Below are 20,947 nucleotides of genomic sequence, written 5' to 3'. Positions count from 1 at the left end.
TGATAAATCCAGCCCCGCCCATATCACCCACAGTCCCAAAATCAAATGAAAAACAAATATTCCTCTGCAGCATTGTACAATGAGGATCAGCTAGAATTTAATCACAAAATCCAACATTTGAAAATGAGAAAAAATGAAAATCGCTTATTGTCACAAGTAGGCTTCAATGAAGTTACTGTGAAAAGCCACTGTCGTCACATTCCGGTGCCTGTTCGGGGAGGCTGGTACGGGAATTGAACCGTGCTGCTGGCCTGCTTGGTCTGCTTTAAAAGCCAGCGATTTAGCCCAGTGAGCTAAACCAGCCCCTGACAATCTGAACTGCGGAACACTAGGTGATAACCAAAGCCTCGCTTAGAATAAGGAATGATAAACCCAGCCACAAGCCACCTTATACAATGCACTGTGTCAAGACACTAAAAAGTAGGCATTTGTTTTATCATAGTTCCAGGACTGAATGATGGGGTGATCCCAACTGAAAATGTGTTAAAACTATACTCTTCCCAAACCAGCTACTTGAGCTTACTGTCCTCACCCACCGCCAGCCTCTCAATAGGTCCATTTCACACCACATCTGACCAGCCCTAATATTTTTGAGAATGCCTGAAGCAACATTTGTGCCTCAGTCACTGAAAAGCACTTCACAACACGTAGTTACCAGAAATCTGAAACCAAAGTGATTTTTAGTTTCATTCAGACTGCCCATGTGGGTAGCCAGGGTTTGAAACAGACACTTCATTGCTCCTCTTAACCAACATCATGGGGGCGATTCCTCTTAACCAACATTGTGGGGGCGATTCTCCTAAATGGAGAATAAGTGTTCACGGCGTCGTGAATGACGGCGCAAAACAGGCACAGGGATGACCGATTCTGTCCCCCACAGGGGGCCAGCAAGGCACTGGAGCGGTTCACGCTGCTCCAGCCTCCCTTCCTGGCGCCAAATGGGCGCCGCGCCAACCCGCGCATGCACAGTTGGGCCGCGCCAACCCCCGCATGCGCAGTTGGGCTGTGCCAACCCGCACATGTGCGGGGGACTTCTTCAGCACGCCGGCTCCTATGCAACATGGCGTGGGGGTTCAGGGGCCGGTCGCGCAGCAAATTAAGCCCCGGGGGCCTCCGATTGGAGGGCCCCAATCGAGGGCCAGACCCCATTGGAGGCCCCTCCCCCCCAAACCCGGGTGAAGGAGCGCTTTTCCCCGCCCCACAGGCCGCCCCTCGAGCCTTTGTGCGCGTTCCCGCCGGCAGCGACCAGGGGTGAACGGTGCCGGCGGGACTCTGCCGTTTCCGCGCGGCCGCTCGGCCCATCCGGGCTGGAGAATCGGCAGCCCCACCGATTCTAACGGCCCGTGCCGCGTCAAGCGCGCCGGTGCAAATGTCGCCGATTCTCTGCACCTTGGAGAATCGCGCGCCGGCGCCTGGGCATCGTGGCACGGTTGCTGCGATTCTCCGGCCCGGCACGGGGCTCGGAGAATCGCGCCCCAAAGGTGGGGGCTTCTGCCTATTTCTTGACTACACAGTCGCTGTAGGTGGAACATCTTTATGTGATATGGCCCTTTGTGGTGGGGAAATAGAGAATTGAAGAGCAAGGCCCCGTTGGGTTCTCCTATTTTGTCACAGTACAGAAGGCAGGCCACCACTTTCTAACAGGGTTATCTGCACAGAAAGAAGCAGAGCAAGAACATGAAAGTTCCAATCTCAGTGTTTCACATGTCAGACACACCCAACCCAATCAGCTGCAGTACTTTCCGGATTCCCGAAACAACTGCTCTACTTGGTCATGGCAGGAGACTCCCAGGAGGACAACGGAAATACTTTGGGGGTGTCCTCAAAACATCCCTGAAGAGGTCAAACATCCCTGTCGACTCATGGGAGACCCTGTCCTGTAACTGACCAAAATGGGCAAGACTCATCTGGAAAGGTAACAAACACATTGAGACACTTTGTCAGGAATGTGTAGACGCCACGTTGAGGTGTCAAAGGGAGTACACAAATCTCCAAACGATCTATTCACCCAACCCCTCAAGCACCACCTGTCCTACATGAGGCAGAGTGTGCAGATCGTGTATTGGACTTGATCTCAAAACCCATCACTCCGAAGTGGAAGAAAGTAATTTTCAATTCCCAGGGACTCCCAAACGCAGAGGCAAACATTTCAGAATCCCACAGGATACCTCAGACATTGGAAAATGCCTGGCTTGTTCTCTTGATCCCTGCTCCATCTCTTTCCAACTGCCATCATATTGTAAAGGGATGGGAGGAAATGCAAAGAATAAAGGGATAATTGCTGGAGTTCCTTTGTGTACTCCAGCAGCTGGAGTTTCAGCTGTGACTCTACGGCTTAGATTTTCAGGGCATCGTTCAGTCTGAAATGTTCACACCCACTCACTTGATCCATAACACAAGGGCTGCAATTTCTCAAGAGGCCACGACATCCCAAGTATTTTTTTATTGCCTCTAACTTAGGCGACATATTAATTAACCACTGTCCCAATTCCTCCCACTGCTTCAGTTAAAACTTACTGAACAGCCCACGACAGACCAGTGGGATCTCTTGCTCTAATTCCTAGACTCCACAACTGGTATAATATCCGGTCTGCAGTCATCTCCAGCTGACCCTGCTCAAGCCTCTCACTTGATAGCAGATGAGCTGTTCACGCCAAATGGAAATCTCCTTAATGTTTTTTCTGTAAGTGCTCTGTGATGCTTGCGCCACACAGTATGAGAAAAGTGAAGTGGGCAGAGCCAGGTAAAGTGGATGCACTTTTCCCAGCATCCTTGACCTGTTTGAGAATGTGCGCACACAGCATGAACCACTTGCCTCTCAAGGGCAGAGAGATGAAATTGTAAATTTGTAACCTCGTTTGGAACAATAGTTGCCCAATCACCTTCTGAGCTTGTGAATAATGGAGGGGAGGGAGGGAGGGAAAGAGGATGGGATAATGTTGCTGTGGAATAAGCAGGGCTGGACGAGGGAAAATAGTCAGTATTAAAGCTATAATGGCAATAAGACACCCGTAACTACCATGGAATATATCGGTGTTTCAGCCAACAGCCTATACACATCATGCTCTTTTCCTCAGTTGGCCGAAAAGGCTGAGCTGCCACGTTGGAAGCAATTCATTACCTATATCTATCTTTGTTGAGTGGAGGCACTCGTGATACAGAAAATGGTCCACATTTTGCAGGATCTTACCACTGAATTGAATTGTTGTGTATGTGTGGGGGTGGAAGGTTGTGCTGTGGGGTCAGTTTGGAAGAGGACCTTAGCTTTCAGGGTGTTTAGTGAAAGGTCTATTTTTTTCATTTGCTTCTGAGGAAGGGTCGATGATGAGCGGAGCTCAGTTCCTGAGTGAGTGCAGATACAAGTGTTATCTGCATACTGAAGCTGGAGTGGTTTTTAATTAAAGGCTTTGTAGGTTGAAAAGTTTGTGTGTCGGTTCTGTAGATGATCTCTACATCTGTGATTAATTGGTGGAGGTAAGGTGTGGCACTGCAGCAAGGAAGATGGACAAGGTGGTTGGTGAGGAATAGAATATTTGAATAGATGATTGGGAAAGAATATTTGAGGACCAGGAACTCAAACCTGAGATTAAGGTCATGATTTATCAGGCAACAGTGATGTTGCATTCTTGTATGCTTCAGAGAAATGGACAACCTATGGCAGGCACCACAAAGGAAGTACCACCAGCAATGCCTTCACAAGATCCTCCAAATCCAGTAACAAGAAAGACAGTCCAGCAGCAACATCTCTCTCGCAGGCCAACCTGCCCAGCATGCAGGCACCAATCACTGAAAACCAGCATTGCTGGGCCTGATACCAGACTCACCAGAACTCATTTGTGACAGGAAATTCTCAGGAGGATAGCGGAAACACATTAACACATTAGGGATATCCTCAAAGCATCCCCGACGAGGTCTAACATTCCTCTAGACACATGGGAAACGTTGACCTAGAGAAGGTTAATTTGGGAAGGCATTTAACACAGTGAGAGTCTGTTTTCGGTGCACACAGAGGTATCAGAGGGATCCATGAGCACCCAAAATATCTAACCCTTCATGATGTGGAGATGCCGGCGTTGGACTGGGGTGAGCACAGTAAGAAGTCTTACAACACCAGGTTAAAGTCCAACAGTTTTGTTTCAAACACTAGCTTTCGGAGCACTGCTCCTTCCTCAGGTGAATCCTTCAGGTCTAACCCTTCAAGCACCACCTGCCCTGCATATGGCATATGTCTGCTTGTCGCGCATTGGACATACCAGCCACCTCAGAATTCAATGAATCGGATTGGAAGCCAGTCATCCCCAATCCCCAGGGACTGCCCAGGAAGAGACTACATCATGCACTTAAGACAGGGAGCTAGCCTAAGGCTCAAAACTTTCACTGGACCCGGTATTTATAGCAAAACCATGTGGTGGCCAAACTACATCCTTCAATTGGTGGTGGTAATCATAATATGACCCATTTCGCTCTCCTCCCTGGGGCTGCTCCATACGGTCGCTATATGATTGCAGAGGTGAGCTTGAATGTTGTGCCTTTCCCTCCTGATCTCCAGTGAAAGCAGATGAGGAATACCATCAGGAGGAATACGGCCCTATTGAGATGAGTGGTCAAAGATGAGCTTTTTACCATTCTCCTTGTGCATGTTCCCCACTTGGCAGCTGCACATCAGAGACATGATTCAAATCAGGAGCTCATACAGAATGTAATAGTCATAGATTCATAGAAATTTACAGCAAAGAAAGAGGCCAATCAACCCATTCTATCCATAATCAGTCAACAAAGATCTGATGACACCAATCCCATTTTCCAGCACTTGGTCCATAGCCTTGGAGGTGATGACAGTGCAAGTGAATACCTAAATTCTTCTTAAATATTTCTGACTCAATCGCCCTTTCAAGCAGTGGGTTCCAGACTCCCAGCACCCACTGGGTGAAAACGTTTCTCCTCAACTCCCTTCTTAGCCTTCTATCTCAAACCTTAAATCTATCCTCCTGGTTATTGAGCCCTCTAGTAATGCAAAAAGTGCCTTTCTACCCCACTATCTCTGCCCCTCATAATCTTATACAGCTCCGTCCCCTCTCAACCTTTACTGCTCCAAGGAAAACAGTTCAGGCATATCCAATCTTTCCTCATAGCTCACAGTCTCCAGCCCAGCCCAGTGGAAATTAAACCTCAATGTGCTATGTAGCATTACTGAGAATATCTCCTACAGCCAAATGTTGGATTGGACCTGAACATAAGAACTGCCAGGTCAATAAATAAGCCTCCACCACTTGTCCTTATCATTTGAGCACCTGCAACAGATTTAGGGATAACAGTGTCACTTCCTTATTGCAGTTAAACATTTTCTAAAGAGGGAGATTGTGACAGCCCAACAAAATGTTATGGCTACCTTGATTGCACTGAGAAATGCTACACATCGACTGGGCCAGTCTGAGTCACACATTTCACAAAGATGCCATTCATTTTCAAACCACACCAGATCCTCAAGACATCATTCAATCTCAATGCAGTAGGTACATGAAGCATTTTCAGATGATTCACAGGGGCTTTGTTATCAGATGATCTCAGCACACATTGTGGGTGATACTCAGCTGGCACAGACAAACTCGCCCGTAAAATTGGTCAGTTGTGTCATACAGAGAAAGGGCCCATAATGAAATTGCTGAAGCAGTTCACCCAGTCAGTGTTAAGGAGAAGGGAAGCAAGGAATAGAGGATTTGAATAATGAGTCAGTCAAAGACCTTTTTAATGTGTTTGGAAGACAGATTTGTATACATAGCTCTTAACATGGCTTTGTATTTAGTCTTATCATCCTCCTCCTTAAATTCACCCTACACTATCTGCGGAGGAAGCCAATGGGCAATGTTTTCAGGTCTCGGTTGGCACCAGGAGGTAACTGATGATCAGAATACAGAGAAAGGCCAAGCACAAACTTTTATTCTGTTATTTAGTGCCTGTTGTGTTTACAGACTTATACCTTTCCATTGCAATAGTGAAATCTAAATCTAGGTTGTTCCAATTATCCAATGCTGGCAGCACGGTGGCGCAGTGGGTTAGCCCTGCTGCCTCACGGCGCTGAGGTCCCAGGTTCGATCCTGGCTCTGGGTCACTGTCCGTGTGGAGTTTGCACATTCTCCCCGTGTCTGCATGGGTCTCACCCCCAGAACCCAAAGATGTGCAGGGTATGTGGATTTGCCACACTAAATTGTCCCTTAATTGGAAAAAAACAAATTGGGTACTCTAAATTTAAAAAAGGCAAAAACAAATTCCAGAATAGCTTCAATAGGAGTTAGCAAAGTCTTTAGCACACGCAGATATTGCTGACCATGATGAGGCAAACCCATTTTGCTTGGTACTCTCAGGAACACTGCCAATTTCCCCTTCATTAGAGCAGTGGTTCCTGGCTCAGAGTGAACTAAATTGGCTTGTCTAAAGAGAGAAAGCTGCCCTGGCTGGGATTCAATAAACAGACAGTTGCCAGCTGCATGTCAGACACTGAATGACGAACAGAATTTCATTAACTTCCTCCGGTCAAGCCGGGCCATTATCTCAAACCACTGCACTCTCACCCCAACCTGCTCCAGAACATCAGCAGAGAGAGTCGGTCTCAGCTTCAGAGACCTTTCCTTCCACCCCCCCCCCCCCCCCCCCCCCCCCCCCCCACCCCAGCCTCCGACACCAGCCATGGGATGTTTTTCCATGTTTATAACTGCAGCAGCCGCATTCCTGGTCAGCCTCCCATCATCCAACCTTTCATAAACCTGAGCTCATTTACAACTCTGCTTTTTGTATCCTTACTCGCACAATGTTCTGTTTGTCCATCAACCCAGTGCTCGCTGACCTCCACTAAGCTCCTGGTCAAGCAATGCCTCAATTTCTAAATTCTCATCCTTAGTTTCAAATCCTTCCATGGCCTCACCCCTCCCCTATCTCTATAACCTCCTCCAAATCTCCCAAGATACCCTCTGTGCTCCTCCAATTTTGGCACACGCTCAATTTTAATTACCGCACCATTGACAACTGTGCGTTCAGCTGCCTTGGTCCTAAACTGTGCATTTTCCTCCCCAAACCTCCCTCCCCTCCAAGCTTTTAGTTATTTCTCCCAATATTTCATGTGACACGGTGTAAAATTGAATTCCTATGAAAAGCCTTTAAATGTTTTATCATGTTAAAGGAGCCATACAAATGCAAGTTGTTATTCCAGAAAATTTCATGTGAGGTGACAAATCAAATTCTTCACAGAAATACAGCTGTATTTAGACCTGGACACGTTTTCATTTAGTGGCCTCAGATTTAAAAAATATATCTGGTCATTTAAACTTTCGCTGCGGCCACAAACCTCCAACTACGCGCTAAATAAACAATGTGTACGTGACAGGAAATGCATGACCATTCCTACATGAATGAAATGATGTTGAGGAACCGTGCCAGAGAGTGAGGTGGGTCAAGGAGGTTAGAAGACAAGTGGTTATACAGGATGCCGTACCATAGCCAGCTAATAGTTTGCAAGTTGGAAAGAAATGTACGAGCGGTTCATTCACTTTACCGCAAAGGGACACAGGAAAAGTCCAATTTTAGGGGCCTAACAAATGTGCCAGACGTCAGGAGAATAATAAATAATAATAATAATAATCGCTTATTGTCACAAGTAGGTTTCAATGAAGTTACTGTGAAAAACCCCTAGTCACCACATTCTGGCGCCTGTTCACGGAGGCTGGAATAGCCCAAGACCTTTCAGTTGCTGCCAGGCACACAAAGTAGGAATGGTGGAAGTGCAAAAAAGCAGGAAATTTAAATAAACTTTTGTAATGCTTTATAATTCTAAAAAGGATCTTTACATTTCCAGCTGATTGTATATCTAATTTCTACACCCCCCAAAAAAAGTATTAGAAGTTTATTTCACTACTCAGCACCCCCCCCCCCCCCCCCCCCCCCCCCAAATATCTGCAGGTGTCATCATGTCATCATGCTTGACTGCCTCACACCTTTACAGGGCAGACAGCCTGCAGAAAGACTGCTTTGAAAGGTTGAACTGTCAGGCCCAATTCCTCAGCATGACAAATGGGAAAGGCCTCAGGCATCTGGAGCAGCCACCGTCTCAGGTGGATCTTTGCAACTTGGGGTGGTTCACCATTTATTTTGTCATGCATTAGGTGGAGGCAGGATAACATCAATATTATGGTCATGCCAAAGGGCATAAAGACAGTCAAGCAGATGTCCACAAAACCAACCTGCTGATCCAACCCTGCAGGGATGATGTTGTCTCTGCCCCCAGTCACCCAGCAGAAACACAAATTCAAATATGGACTCAGCAAGTGGTAAACCAGCGAAGCAATCTCAAAATAATACCACACAGACCCTGCTAAAATGCCAAAATATACTTGCTACCCACAAGAACACAACTGTTGCTCCAAGTCCAGGTTTTAACTTGTATCGCAAAAGCAGTTTTGTTCTGGTTATGTTTTCTATTGATCTCAGAATACTAATGACCTGGCGTCATTCGTAATTCCTCTGATAATGAAACAGTACATCCCAGCCTGCAACAGGAGCTGAATAACAAGGCAGATCTCAGCTGACAAATATCAGGTGACATTCACACCACACAAGTGCCCAATAATGATCTTCACAAACAAGAAAACATCCGGCCATTTCCCATGGAGCTTCACTGGAGCACAATTCCCAAGTTCCCCATCAGCCAGGAGTTTAACTGAATCAGCCAAATCATCACTACAGCTACAAGAGCTGGACAGAGGCACCGTACTCCACAAAGAATGGCTCATCACTGGAACACAAAGTTTCTCCATCATCAACATGGCGCACGTTAGGTGGGTGATTGAATACTCACTCACCAGTTACCCACATTGGTGCAGCTCTAGAAGCTTGATGCTGTTCACAAAGTAGTTTGCTTGATTAATACCCCTGCTACTGGGCTAAGCGCAAACTGTGGACGGTGGTTGCAGCATTTATGATCCGCAGGATGTACTACAGCAATTTCAACACCTCCCTTCCCTGCAATTTGTCATTGAGAAAAGCAGAGCAGCAACATTGGGGTAACAGAGTCCTATGCAAGATTCCCTCTAGGTCACATCCCATCTTGAGTTGGGAACTTCTACCAAGTTGTCGGGCCTGTATCCGGAAATGCTCTACTAGCACCACATCTGAGGGCAGCTGCAGTTCAAAAAGACCCAACAGCAATTTACAGGGCAACTGGAGATTGTCAATAAACGTAGCTTTGTCATTATCGCTTACATCCCAAGAACAAAAATTTTTTAAACAGTGCTCAAACTTTAAAACTCTGTCCAGATCTGGACCCCAGTTCTTCTGTCTTCACAGGATTGGAACATAACCAACCTCTCAGATTTAGCAACACGGAGGAATGTTTTGTAAAATTGCAGTGTGGAGCGCTGCACTCTTAAGGCATCAGATAAAAGAGGTGATGACCTGACAAGAAGAGTTAGGAATTTCACATTCTTAATATAATTAAGCTGCATTTATATATTCATCAGATGTTGGGCCCAAGCAGGAATGAGCGCTGTTCATGCCACTGCTGGCTGTTATCGTATTCTGAATAGGAACAGTCATGCTACAGATCTCGAATGTCTAGGATGGGAGAGAAACTATTTTACCATTTTATCACAGCATGGGCACAGAAGGACCAGTGAACCGACAAAGCCAATTTTGAGCACCATACTTTAGGAAGCAAAGTCTTTCGAGAGGGTGCAGATAAGATTAATGAAAATGGTTTCAAGGATAAACTGGAGAACCTGCGGTTCTTTCCGAGAGAAGAAAAGGTTGAAAGGAGATTCGATAGAGCTGTTTGAAATCATGAGCGGTCTAAAAGGAGTATTAAGGGTCAAGAACTAGAGGACACATTTTTTTTTAAATCAAAAAATTAAAAAGCATTTCCCCCCAATTAATGGGCAATTTAACGTGGCCAATCCACCTACCCTGCACACCTTTGTGTTGTGGGGATGAGATCCACACAAACATGGGGAGAATGTGCAAACTCCACATGGACAGTGACCTGGGCTGAGATCGAACCTGGGTCCTCGGCACAGTGAGGCAACAGTGCTAGCCACAGCACCGCCGTGCCACCCAGAGGACACAGATTCAAGGTAAATTGCAAAAGAACCAAAAACTATATCAGTCAGCAAGTGACGAGGACAGAATACGCTATGGTGGAGATTATTTACCCTTGGCTTTCAAAGAGGAATGGGATAATTATCTGAAGCGAAAACATTTTGCAGGGCTACAGGGAAAGGGACTAGTTGAGATGTTCTTGGCAAGTGCTGGCATGGACATGATGGGCTGAATGGCGCCTCCACTGTAATCATTCTGTAAACCTGATTCAATCTTCGATTCAACTGAATACAGGTAAGACCCCCCCTCACAACACAGAAATTGCAATGTAGTTGGCAGAAATACCTGTATCTCCTTAATCTTCTTGTCTTGCATCGTTTTTTCTGCTAAACAGCAGACATTCTTATTAATAAAAGGTCTGGTAGAAACATAGGAACAGGAATCTCTTGAGCCTGTTCCACCATTCAAGTAGATCATCACTGGTCTGTATTTCAACTCTATCCACCCTTGTACTCTGTAACCCTTAATAACTTTGCCTTAAAAGAAACTACCATATCAATCTCAGTATTGACATTTTCAATTGACCCAGCCTCAACAGCTTTTTGAAAGTGTTCCAGATTTCCACAACCCTTTTGTGAAGAAGTGTTTCTTGATATCACTCCTAAACAGCCTAGCTCTAGTTTTACGTTCATGCTCCCTTGTTCTGGACTCTCAAGGAATTCAATAATTTCTTTCCATCTACCCTGTCATATATAATCATCTTAAAATACCTCAATTGGTTCACGCTTTAATCTTCTACACTCAAGAGAAGCCTCATTTTGACATATTTTGGGTGGCACGGTGGCTAGCGCTGCTGCCTCACAGCTCCAGGGTCCCAGGTGCAATTCTGGCCTCGGGTGACTGTGTGGAGTTTGCGCTTTCTCCCCGTGTCTGCGTGGGTGTCCTCCGGGTGCTCCGGTTTCCTCCCACAGTCCAAAGATGGGCAGGTTAGGTGGATTGGCCAGGCTAAATTGCCCCTTAGTGTCCTAAAGGTTAGGTGGGGTTACTGGGATAGGGTGGAAATGTGCACTTAAGTAGGGTACTCTTTCCAAGGACTGGTGCACACTTGATAGGCCGAATGGCCTACTTCTGTACTGTTGATTCTATGATTCAAATGCAGTGTAAAATAATTCTGTACAAGGGAAGGCACTTTTCGGATCGACAACCTCAGTACAATGAAATAACGACTACTGCCCTTTCCCATTAGATGAAAAAAATCTTCTTAGGATAAAGAAATGGTTCAAACAGTTGAAAGTCATTGGAAGAATGATAACCTGGCTGCACAATACTGGACACGGATTAAAGGAGGGACTACATTTCAACCTGCAGATTCACTGCTTAAAATGTCACCCTATCCAGCCAAAAAACAAAACATCAAGAACAACAGGATATATTCACCTCTTGTTGAGGGAACATATTAAGAGTTTTCCAAAGCAAATATGACTGAAACAGGTTTGAAGATTTAAATTTTTAAAATTCGCAAAATTCCAAAAGAAACATGCAGATGTTCAATATAATTAAAATGTACCCACAGCATAAAATTACTGCTTTTTTATATATAGATAGCTTGAAAATTACATTTTCATACCAAACCAATCACATTGAAATAACACAAACCCAAGCCAAAAAAAAAAACTTACCATCAGCACTTCTTCCAAATATTTGACCTCCAGCTCTAATTTTTGGAGTTCTGGGAACTGGCCACGATAATCATCAAGTGTTGAATTTAATGTCATCAGGGCTTCCTCTATCCCTGGGTCCACAGGCTTCACCTTTCCACTCTCTGTAGGCCCGGTTTTAGCATCATTCGATTTAGGTTTCTCTTCTGTAGAGGCAACACTCTGAGCCACTGGCACAGCAGCAAAGGTTTCACTTTCTGGTGTCACCAACAGACTACACGCGCTTTCTGGAATTTTTGACTTCTCTAGTGGAGCTTCAGATGATAGTGCTCCGTTGACAGTATCTTCTGTCACAGGTTGATCAGCTTCTGCTTCTGAGATTTGTGAAGACTCCAGTAAATCTGATATGGCAGCAACCTGCGGTTCGGACTCTGTGTTCATTGACGCATTCAGGTCCATTGCAGCGTCTACACTTGCTTCACTAATATGGCTGAGAGTTCGGGACACTGGCACATTTCCATTAATTATCCCATGCTTTAGGGTCTCCTTCTCTTCCTCTGCCTCCTCCACTTGCTGCCTGGCAGCCTCCGGACTACCTGTCTGAGGCTCCTCAGTATGTGCAAATGTTATAGTGATTCTAGGAACCGTTCCCTGTATTTCTGGCTGCACCAGTGTTTTTTGGGAATGCCTAACACTGGTCGACAATTGTGGACTGGAAGAACCATCTGAAGAATCAGAGGAGATGGACCAAGCAGCACCATTCTCCAGCTCTTCCTGTCTCCGCAGCATGTTCTATACAAAACAAGATGGTACAAGTTACAATCTGCTCAGTAGCCAAAAATACATGTTCAGTCAAGTACTCTATCAGAACAGCATATCTCACCATAGAGATAGCATCAAGACTATCTGGAGATGATTTGTGAACTGACCAAAGCAGCCCCAAAGCAGAGCTCAAAACTCTAGAAAAAGGATCAACATTTCACCGACATAATCAGTCTGTGCCACTAATACTTCAGCTTGCGATGAATGTTCAACCTGTTGGTGTGAACTCAGCCAGGACTCCAAGCCAGGCAAATCTAAGAACAATGCCCTGGCTTGTTTTAACTTACTTTGCAAAAAGCAGGTACCTCTCCTGGATATTAAAAGAATAGGTTATGGTTGGGGGACTTGTAATCAGACAAACCTCTTTGCAACACAGAACCAAGCAAAGCAAATGAAAGGTGCTCGCCCTGAAGCATTAACTGTATCTTTCTTCACAGGTAATGCATGACCTGCTAAGTGTTTCAAAGGGAATGCGAGAAGGAGCTAGAAGTCTAGATTTTCCAATCAGACAAAATCTTGAATGAAAATATAGAGAGGTACATTTTTGTCTAATTGTACGTTTACTGCCTTCATAGCAGTTTCCAGGGTCAGCCAATGTGGAACGTGCTCATCCCACTGTTGCAGTTCAACAGAGGCAGCCTTCTCCCAAACATCCTTCAGTAAAGGAAATCTGCCATCCTTATCTGGTCTGGCCTACATGCGACTTCAGGCTCACAGCAGTGTGGTGGACTCTAATTGCCCTTTGATGTTGGCTTGCTAGGCCACTCAGTTGTCACAAAGACACCTCAGCACTACTTACTCAAGAGCAACCAAGAATGAGCAATAAATGCTGTCTTTGCCTGCGATGCCCACATTCCGTGAATGAATCCATCAAAATTTAATTACAAGACTGAATACATTCCTTTTCCTGCATAAATGTGACAACTACATTTTTGAGAACTTAAATCAAGAAATTCATTGCCACAAATGTGTGTGTGTGTGTGTGTGTGTGGGGGGGGGGGGGGGGGGGGGGGAGAATGACTATCAAGGTTATACAAGGTCACAATGAAACTTCAAGGATTTGAGGCTGCAAACATCTCACATCCAAAGAAGATTTCAGAGGTGCCTCACCATTTGGACCTTGATTTGAGTCCCTCGATTGGTTTACTGCCCAATAATGTGTTGCCTCCCCCCGCCCAATCCAATGTACTTCAAGTTTATTCACATCAACTGGAGAATGCTGCAAAGAAAAAATTCACACTCTTATAAACTGAGCACAAAACAACACAAACCAGAAAAAAGCCAACTGGAAGATGTTAAATGAGCTTTGCTGGTGGTTCAGCAAGTTTAACCAATGAGTGACCGAGCACAATCCTGGTCTGACGGATGCAGCTAATCTAAAGCGGGATAGTGGGCGTGGGTGTTACCATCGGTTTCAGTGCCACCAGGCTGGGATAGGAGTTTCTGATCATCATCCAGCATACCTTCAGTTAAGCAGGAGATGAGCAACAAAATAATTAGCAACAGACAATAAAGATTGTTAACTTTAAAGACGTGAGTCATTCAACTGGTTTATTTGAGAACAAGCTCCACCCAATAGACACACAGACTGACCATTACCTAATCATCACACGCAAGATACCAGACTATGTGCCATATTCAGAAAGTGGAATGTTAACAACATATCTGTCCAAAGGGGCCTAAACAAAACAATTACTTCAGAAACTCATATTGAAGCAAATGAATAAGTTAAACATTCTCAAATCATGCCTGGAGACAAAACAAGGGTGGGGAGAATGTGGAGGTACGTTAGGCCCTAATTCCTAATAGTAAGCATACACACAGGAGCCAGTGAACACCTGCGCCACAGCCATACGATCGCCTTGTAACTTCCAGAAAAAAGTATGCAAAGGAACATTGCTGTTCATCAATAACATTGACATATGCAAAATAAAGAGTTCTTAAGCTGATTAATGTCTACCATTCAGGAATTGAAAAATGGAACCAGAATGTTCAATTTCTGATACTGATGACTTTCAACAGGGATTCACTTTCTAACAATAACTGGTGAGAGTACATATCTGGTATTGTGAGGCCAAGAAAAAAAATGACAACTGTACAACTTAAATTACTAGTTACAACTGCGAATAATGGTTTGTGGTAGCAGTCAAGAAACATAAGGTTAGCCACCTTCTGAATTACACATCTTAGTGCCTCTGGCTGCACAAGTAGACCTGAAATTTTGTAATTTATTAACAGCTTCAGTTAAATAACTCTCTTGTGTCCCCCTTCTCCCATACTGCTTTCCCTTTGTTAGCCAGCCCTCCCCCCGCCTTCTCTAGTTCCTCTGTCACTATGACAACTTAGAGCTAAGAATGTTCAAGCCATACAGCCAGAGTGAAAGGTTCTCTGTGCCCGAGGTGCAGTGAAATCGTAAACATGTTTATAAAGGATAATCGATGATTTCACTGTGTAGAGCATACAAGAGGATAGCTCTATCTCTTTGCTCTACAAGCGCGCACACTACACTCTGTCATAGCTGATGACCCTACTCCACAGCAGGTTCATATTAATGGCAAGCTGACCAAAGTCAAATAGGAGCCAAGGTCCCAATCTTCAGATGGTAAAATTAAATCAACAGAGCAACTGGGTTGCACCAAACAAGACTTGCTTTTCCTGCAGTTTGGATTACAGAGATTTACCAGGATGCTGCCTAGACTGGAGGGCATGTCTTATGAAGAAAGGTTGAGGGAGCTAGGACTTTTCACACTGGAGCGAAGAAGGAAGAGGGGGGACTTGATAGAGGTGTACAAGGTGATCGGAGGCATGGATAGAGTGGATAGCCAGAGACCTTTCCCCAGGGCGGAAATGGCTGTCATGAGGGGACTTAATTTTAAGGTGATTGGACGAAGGTATAGGGGAGATGTCAGAGGTAGGTTCTTTACACAAAGAGTGGTGTGTGCATGGAATGCACTGCCATCGGAGGTGGTGGAGTCAGAGTCATTAGCGACATTTAAGCGACTCTTGAACAGGCACATGGACAGCAGTAAACTGAAGGGGTGGAGGTTAAGTTGATCTTAGATTAGGATAAATGGTCGGCACAACATCGTGGGCCGAAGGGCCTGTACTGTGAAGGGGCAGCACGGTAGCACAAGTAATTAGCACTGTGGCTTCACAGCGCCAGGGTCACAGGTTTGATTCCCTGCTGGGTCACTGTCTGTGCGGAGTATGCGCGTTCTCCCTGTGCCTGCGTGGGTTTCCTCCGGGTGCTCCGGTTTCTTCCCAGAGACGTGCCGGTTAGCTAGATTGGCCATGATAAATTGCCCATAGTGACCAAAAAAAGTTAGGAGTGGTTATTGGGTTACGGGGATAGGGTGGAAGTGGGGGCTTAAGTAGGTCGGTGCAGACTCGATGGGCCGAATGACCTCCTTCTGCACTGTATGTTCTTTGTTCTGTGCTATACTGTTCTAAGTCCATACATTCAGGGCACCCATGACAGAATACACAGCAGGTGAACACCCTTAGAGACTTACATAAAAGGCCTGTTCCCGCAGAGATGGGGTATCTGGCGGACTTTGGTTGTAGGTAGAGAATCGCTTGTTCACAGTGGGCATTTTGTTGACAGTACTTGCAGCAGATGTCTGATCATCTTTGTCGAATGGACTGAAAGAGAACACATGAGCTAAATAAGACATGATACACAGACACTGCTGACATTCAAGACACAATGGAATGACTTGCTTGCTATGATATTTTCTACACGTTCTAACCTTGGGATTCAATACATGATTTAAGCAGCTCGGCGACTAGTGCAGATATTTGACAGTAATCACAAATTGTTGGCTCCTTTTGCCAGTAATTAGTTCAATTCTATTGGAAGATGCAGAAACATTATCCTGTGATGAGAGCATTGATGGGGGAAGAAGAGGGCGAGAGTCAGCACATGTAATATCGCCTCAGAGTCAGATAGGTTCAAGTTCCACTGCAGTTAGTCGAGTATATCATGCTAGACTTGACGCGATATGGGGGGAAAAGTTCTGCTGCCCCAGGTGCCATCTTTCAGATGAAGTGTCAAACCGTTTGCTGTCTCAGGACATCTGAAGAGTCGGGAGCCCTCCCAGTATCCGGACCAATATGTACCCCTCAAACCACTTCACTGAACAGCTTAACTGATCATTGATTCCACTGCAGTTTTCAAGATTCTTACTGTGCAACCGGCTGCCATGATTTCCCTACATTAAAACAGTGACTACACTTTAAAAGGTACTTTATTGGCTGTGAAGCGCTTTGAGACACTCAATCTGTGAAGGGTGCCACAAAGATTTACATCTCCCTTATCTATGACAGCAAGATCTTTCCTTCAATATTTTACTGAGTGCAGAATAAAAAAGGAGAGTTTCCTTTTCTCATCTTACTTCCTGCCCTAAAGGCACATGCACAAGCACGCACATAAGATCAAGCATGGACTGCCAATTCTGTCCCCCCCCCTCGAAACCAAGGGAGATGGAAGGCCAACTAGAACACCCTAAATGCTGCTTTAGTTAATCTCATCCTAAATCTGGCACAGACCATGGACTGACTTGCAATTTCCCTGGTCTGAGTGGCTCAGTTACATGAAGGAAAACATCCACTCAGAGGCACTGGAGAAACCCGTACACCGAAAGAAAATGAAAGACTGAATGTGACATTCAAACCTGACCCTTTCAAAGGGAACCCCAGCCGCCATATCTGCTGGCATAGTATTGGATTTAATAGCGTAAGCAGCATGGTGATTACCGAATATTTCTTATGTTCATGGTGAGACTTGTAAATTTTTGAGCATATTTTAAGCAGATCTTTGTCCAGAATTGATTTGTCAAGCTTGATCAAACTTCTAAAAACAATGACTCGAGGGGGAAGTCAGGAATTATGTATAGACAAAGACATATCAGTCGATCCCAACACGCCCATTAGCAAAAGGAAAAGTTAGTCACGTCCTCACAAGAGGTTGATGCCAATCACAGCAAAGTTGTTTAAAAGTTAAGCAGAACTATGCTGAATATTTTAAAATATTCTGCAAGTTCACTAAAGTCATATTTTCAGTACTCCAATTATTTCAGTAATCTTTGGCTAATATGAGTGCTTCAATTCAAATAGGATACAATAATGTGTGCAGAGATTGAGATTTGATTGTCTAATATTCAACTCGGTGTGCATATCAAGAGTTGGAAAGTTCTTCTGAAAGTGACCATAGCTCTGCAGCTAACAACTGGCACAAATAAAACTGGTTTCTAGCGCATCCCTGGGACTGGCTATCGAGCTAAAACTAGGTCAAATACAAGCTCTGAATGCTCAGTCGCACCTGGGAGAAAAGGATTAGACGTTTTGATTAAAGGAGGATTTAAAAAATAATTCCACACAAATTACGGCACACATTGGGATCTAACTAACTACAAGATTTGCACAAATTACCACAGGAACATAGAAACAAACAGGCCACGCAGCTCCTCAAGCTTGTTTTGCTGCCATTCAATGAGATTATGGCTGATCGTGTAAACTAACCCCACATATCCACCTTTGGGCCAACTAAAATTTTATCAACCAACAGCATTATTAATTCCAGAATTAATCACTGCATCATAAATTTAAATTTCAATGCACAGTGGGGAGAGGGTATGAGGAACTGACATCGGGGCAGAATTTTACTTCCCCCACCGGTGGGTTTGTAGATGGTGATCACGGTGGTGGGACCAGAACATTTTTCAGAGGGCCTCCCCATCAGGTTCCTGCCTGCCCCGATCTCTCCCCAATTCCACATCGGCCACCCTGGCCTTAATTGAGGCTCTTTATTGCCAAATTATTGGCCACTTGAGGGTGGTTTCCCACCCAGCCTCAATATTTAGGCTGAAAGGAGGAGTTCAGGGACTGGGTGTGGATGGCTTGAAAATTAACCCTGTTTCGGCCTCAGGCGGGAAGGGGCTGTGCCTCCCTCAGCTGCTCCCACCCAATCCCCGTGGTGATTCCTTCAGCCCCGCCACCCAGGTCTCTGTTCTGGCACCCTAGCCCCCCACCCAGCACTCTCCCATCCCCATATGTCTCACCTATCCTCCTCACCCTGAAACTCTAGTTACCTGGTCTTGGATGACTGGGACTTTAGCCCTGGGGACTGCTTGTACTCCCAGTCCCGTTTACTGCAGCTTCTACAGCTGCAGGGACTAGAGAATTTCCAGTCAATCAGATTGTCTGACAGCTCCTCAAGTGGTGACTGCCTCCTGACTGAGGGGCAGAAGTTCTGCCTCCCGCTAATTAATGCGCCTTTGAGCGTCAAACAGGTATGGGGCAGCCAGCATGGATGGGAATGTGTTTGCTGCCAACTCCTGAGATGGTGGGAAGGGCAATCCATGAGCTTTCATAGAATTTACAGTGCAGAAGGAGGCCATTCGGCCCATCGAGTCTGCACTGGCTCTTGGAAAGAGCACCCTACCCAAGCCCATACCTTCACCCTATCCCCATAACCCAGAAACCCCACCTAACACTAAGGGGCAATTTGGACCCCGAGGGCAATTTATCATGGCCAATCCACCTAACCTGCACATCTTTTGACTGTGGGACGAAACCGGAGCACCCGGAGGAAACCCACGCACACACGGGGAGAATGTGCAGACTCCACACAGACAGTGACCCAGCGGGGAATCGAACCTGGGACCCTGGCGCTGTGAAGCATTTGTGCTATCCACAATGCTACCGTGCTGCCCATTTACTTGAGCTTTCAATTAAATAAGTATTCTCACCAGCACGAAGATTCAGTGTCAGTGTCAAATGGCCTCCTTTCGGCAGGCCATCTCACATTCTGATTCATTCATCAGCATATTTTCTTACTTTTTATAAGATCAAAGTGTGTAAAAATTGACCATCAGTACATGAATACTCCTCCCTGACGTAGAAAAACACTCTTCCTATTACCTCAGCAGCATTTCCACCCACCACAGAGGAGGAATACAAAGTTACATCACTCAAAATAACATCAAACCCTTGCACCTACAGAATTGAAGGAAGTGCAACTGTGGATTGTAACTAGTGGGGCTTGTGTATAAAAACACGGAAAGATAACACAGCTGGCCAGGCGAGCATTTATTACCCATACCTAATTGCCCTCAAGAAGATGGCTTTGAGCCACCTTCTTGAACTGCTACATTCCACGTAATGTAGGTACACCCACAGTGCTGTTAGAAAGGGAAATGATTGAAAGGGCAAGAATGAATAATGCATCAATGGATTTGAACTATTCGAGTAAGGGAATAAAAGCTACTTGCAAGGTCACTTTGACGGACACAAAGAACATTGTCGCCTTGTGTATCGCTCAAAATCATGCCGAACTACACTAAAACCTTTATTTCTTATTCAATCCATATCAGAGGGTCTTCAGGCCACAATTCTCAAATCTTAAAGACACCTTAGCAACCAAATCTCTTTCAAGATCCAATCCAAATGTTGAGAGGGACTAATCCTAACTGGAAAGAAACACATAATGACGGAAAAGATTAACAGCAGAGATAATCCATCTCAGGTGAGCAAGGCAATAAAACTCTGCTGTGCACAGATCCCATTTCCCATTGTACTTACACAATTAACAGTTTTAGTGAGTGGAGCTGAAAAATCCCCAAACCGACACCATATTTTAGAGAACTATTTTATCAGCTGACTTGATGTTCACCAAGTTTAAATATGTAATAACCGATTATTAAAATGAGTGAATAAAAGAGTCCTCAGTTCAATCACACATTTACACTTAGTGAATTTATATGACCCACAAACAACAGGGGAAGGACAACTGGTTTAAGGACTCACGGTTTGGGGAGGGGAAAGAGAGAGGGGGAGGAGGCGTAGGGATCAGCAGTCAGAGTTTGTTCTCCAAATTAAGCAATATCCCTGTGGAAAGCATGGAAGCTTGGGATAGATTAGGGCCAAAAATGATGAGCCCTGCAGTCAAATAGCCTATCTACAATCTGCATCAAGATTCATAAATTAAGCCACTTGGCAGAGATAGAGGTGGACAACTGGCAAACACATAACTGTGTCTTGGCAAACCACAAGGAGAGAAGAATATTACACAAATTTAATTATTCCTGTTGCTGGCACTGGGATTCAAACAATGTCTCTGATAATCTTGATGTTTATGTAGTAGTATCATAGAATTTACAGTGCAGGAGGCCATTCGGCCCATCAAGTCTGCACCGGCTCTTGGAAAGAGCACCCTACCCAAGGTCAACACCTCCACCCTATCCCCATAACCCAGTAACCCCACCCAATACTAAGGGTAATTTTGGACACTAAGGGCAATTTATCATGGCCAATCCACCTAACCTGCACATCTTTGGACTGTGGGAGGAAACCGGAGCACCCGGAGGAAACCCACGCAGACACGGGGA

At 45.1% G+C, this 20,947-nt stretch overlaps 1 protein-coding gene across 2 annotated transcripts in view; it reads right to left on the bottom strand.

Annotated features, from left to right (window-relative positions):
* Positions 1-20,947, bottom strand: part of ripor1 (RHO family interacting cell polarization regulator 1) — a 229,897-nt gene that overhangs the window by 39,909 nt on the left and 169,041 nt on the right. For both annotated transcript variants that reach the window (XM_038806778.1, XM_038806779.1), the window contains exons 12-13: positions 16,073-16,202; positions 11,760-12,530 (exon numbers count right to left, since the gene is read on the bottom strand). In XM_038806778.1, the coding sequence (XP_038662706.1) occupies positions 11,760-12,530; positions 16,073-16,202 (901 nt within the window). The remainder of the gene's footprint in view (positions 1-11,759; positions 12,531-16,072; positions 16,203-20,947) is intronic.

The sequence above is a fragment of the Scyliorhinus canicula genome, chromosome 9 (assembly GCF_902713615.1).
Source record: "Scyliorhinus canicula chromosome 9, sScyCan1.1, whole genome shotgun sequence".
NCBI lineage: Eukaryota > Metazoa > Chordata > Chondrichthyes > Carcharhiniformes > Scyliorhinidae > Scyliorhinus > Scyliorhinus canicula.
Note: the sequence above shows the minus strand (reverse complement) of the source record. Positions and strands in the feature narration are given on the sequence as shown.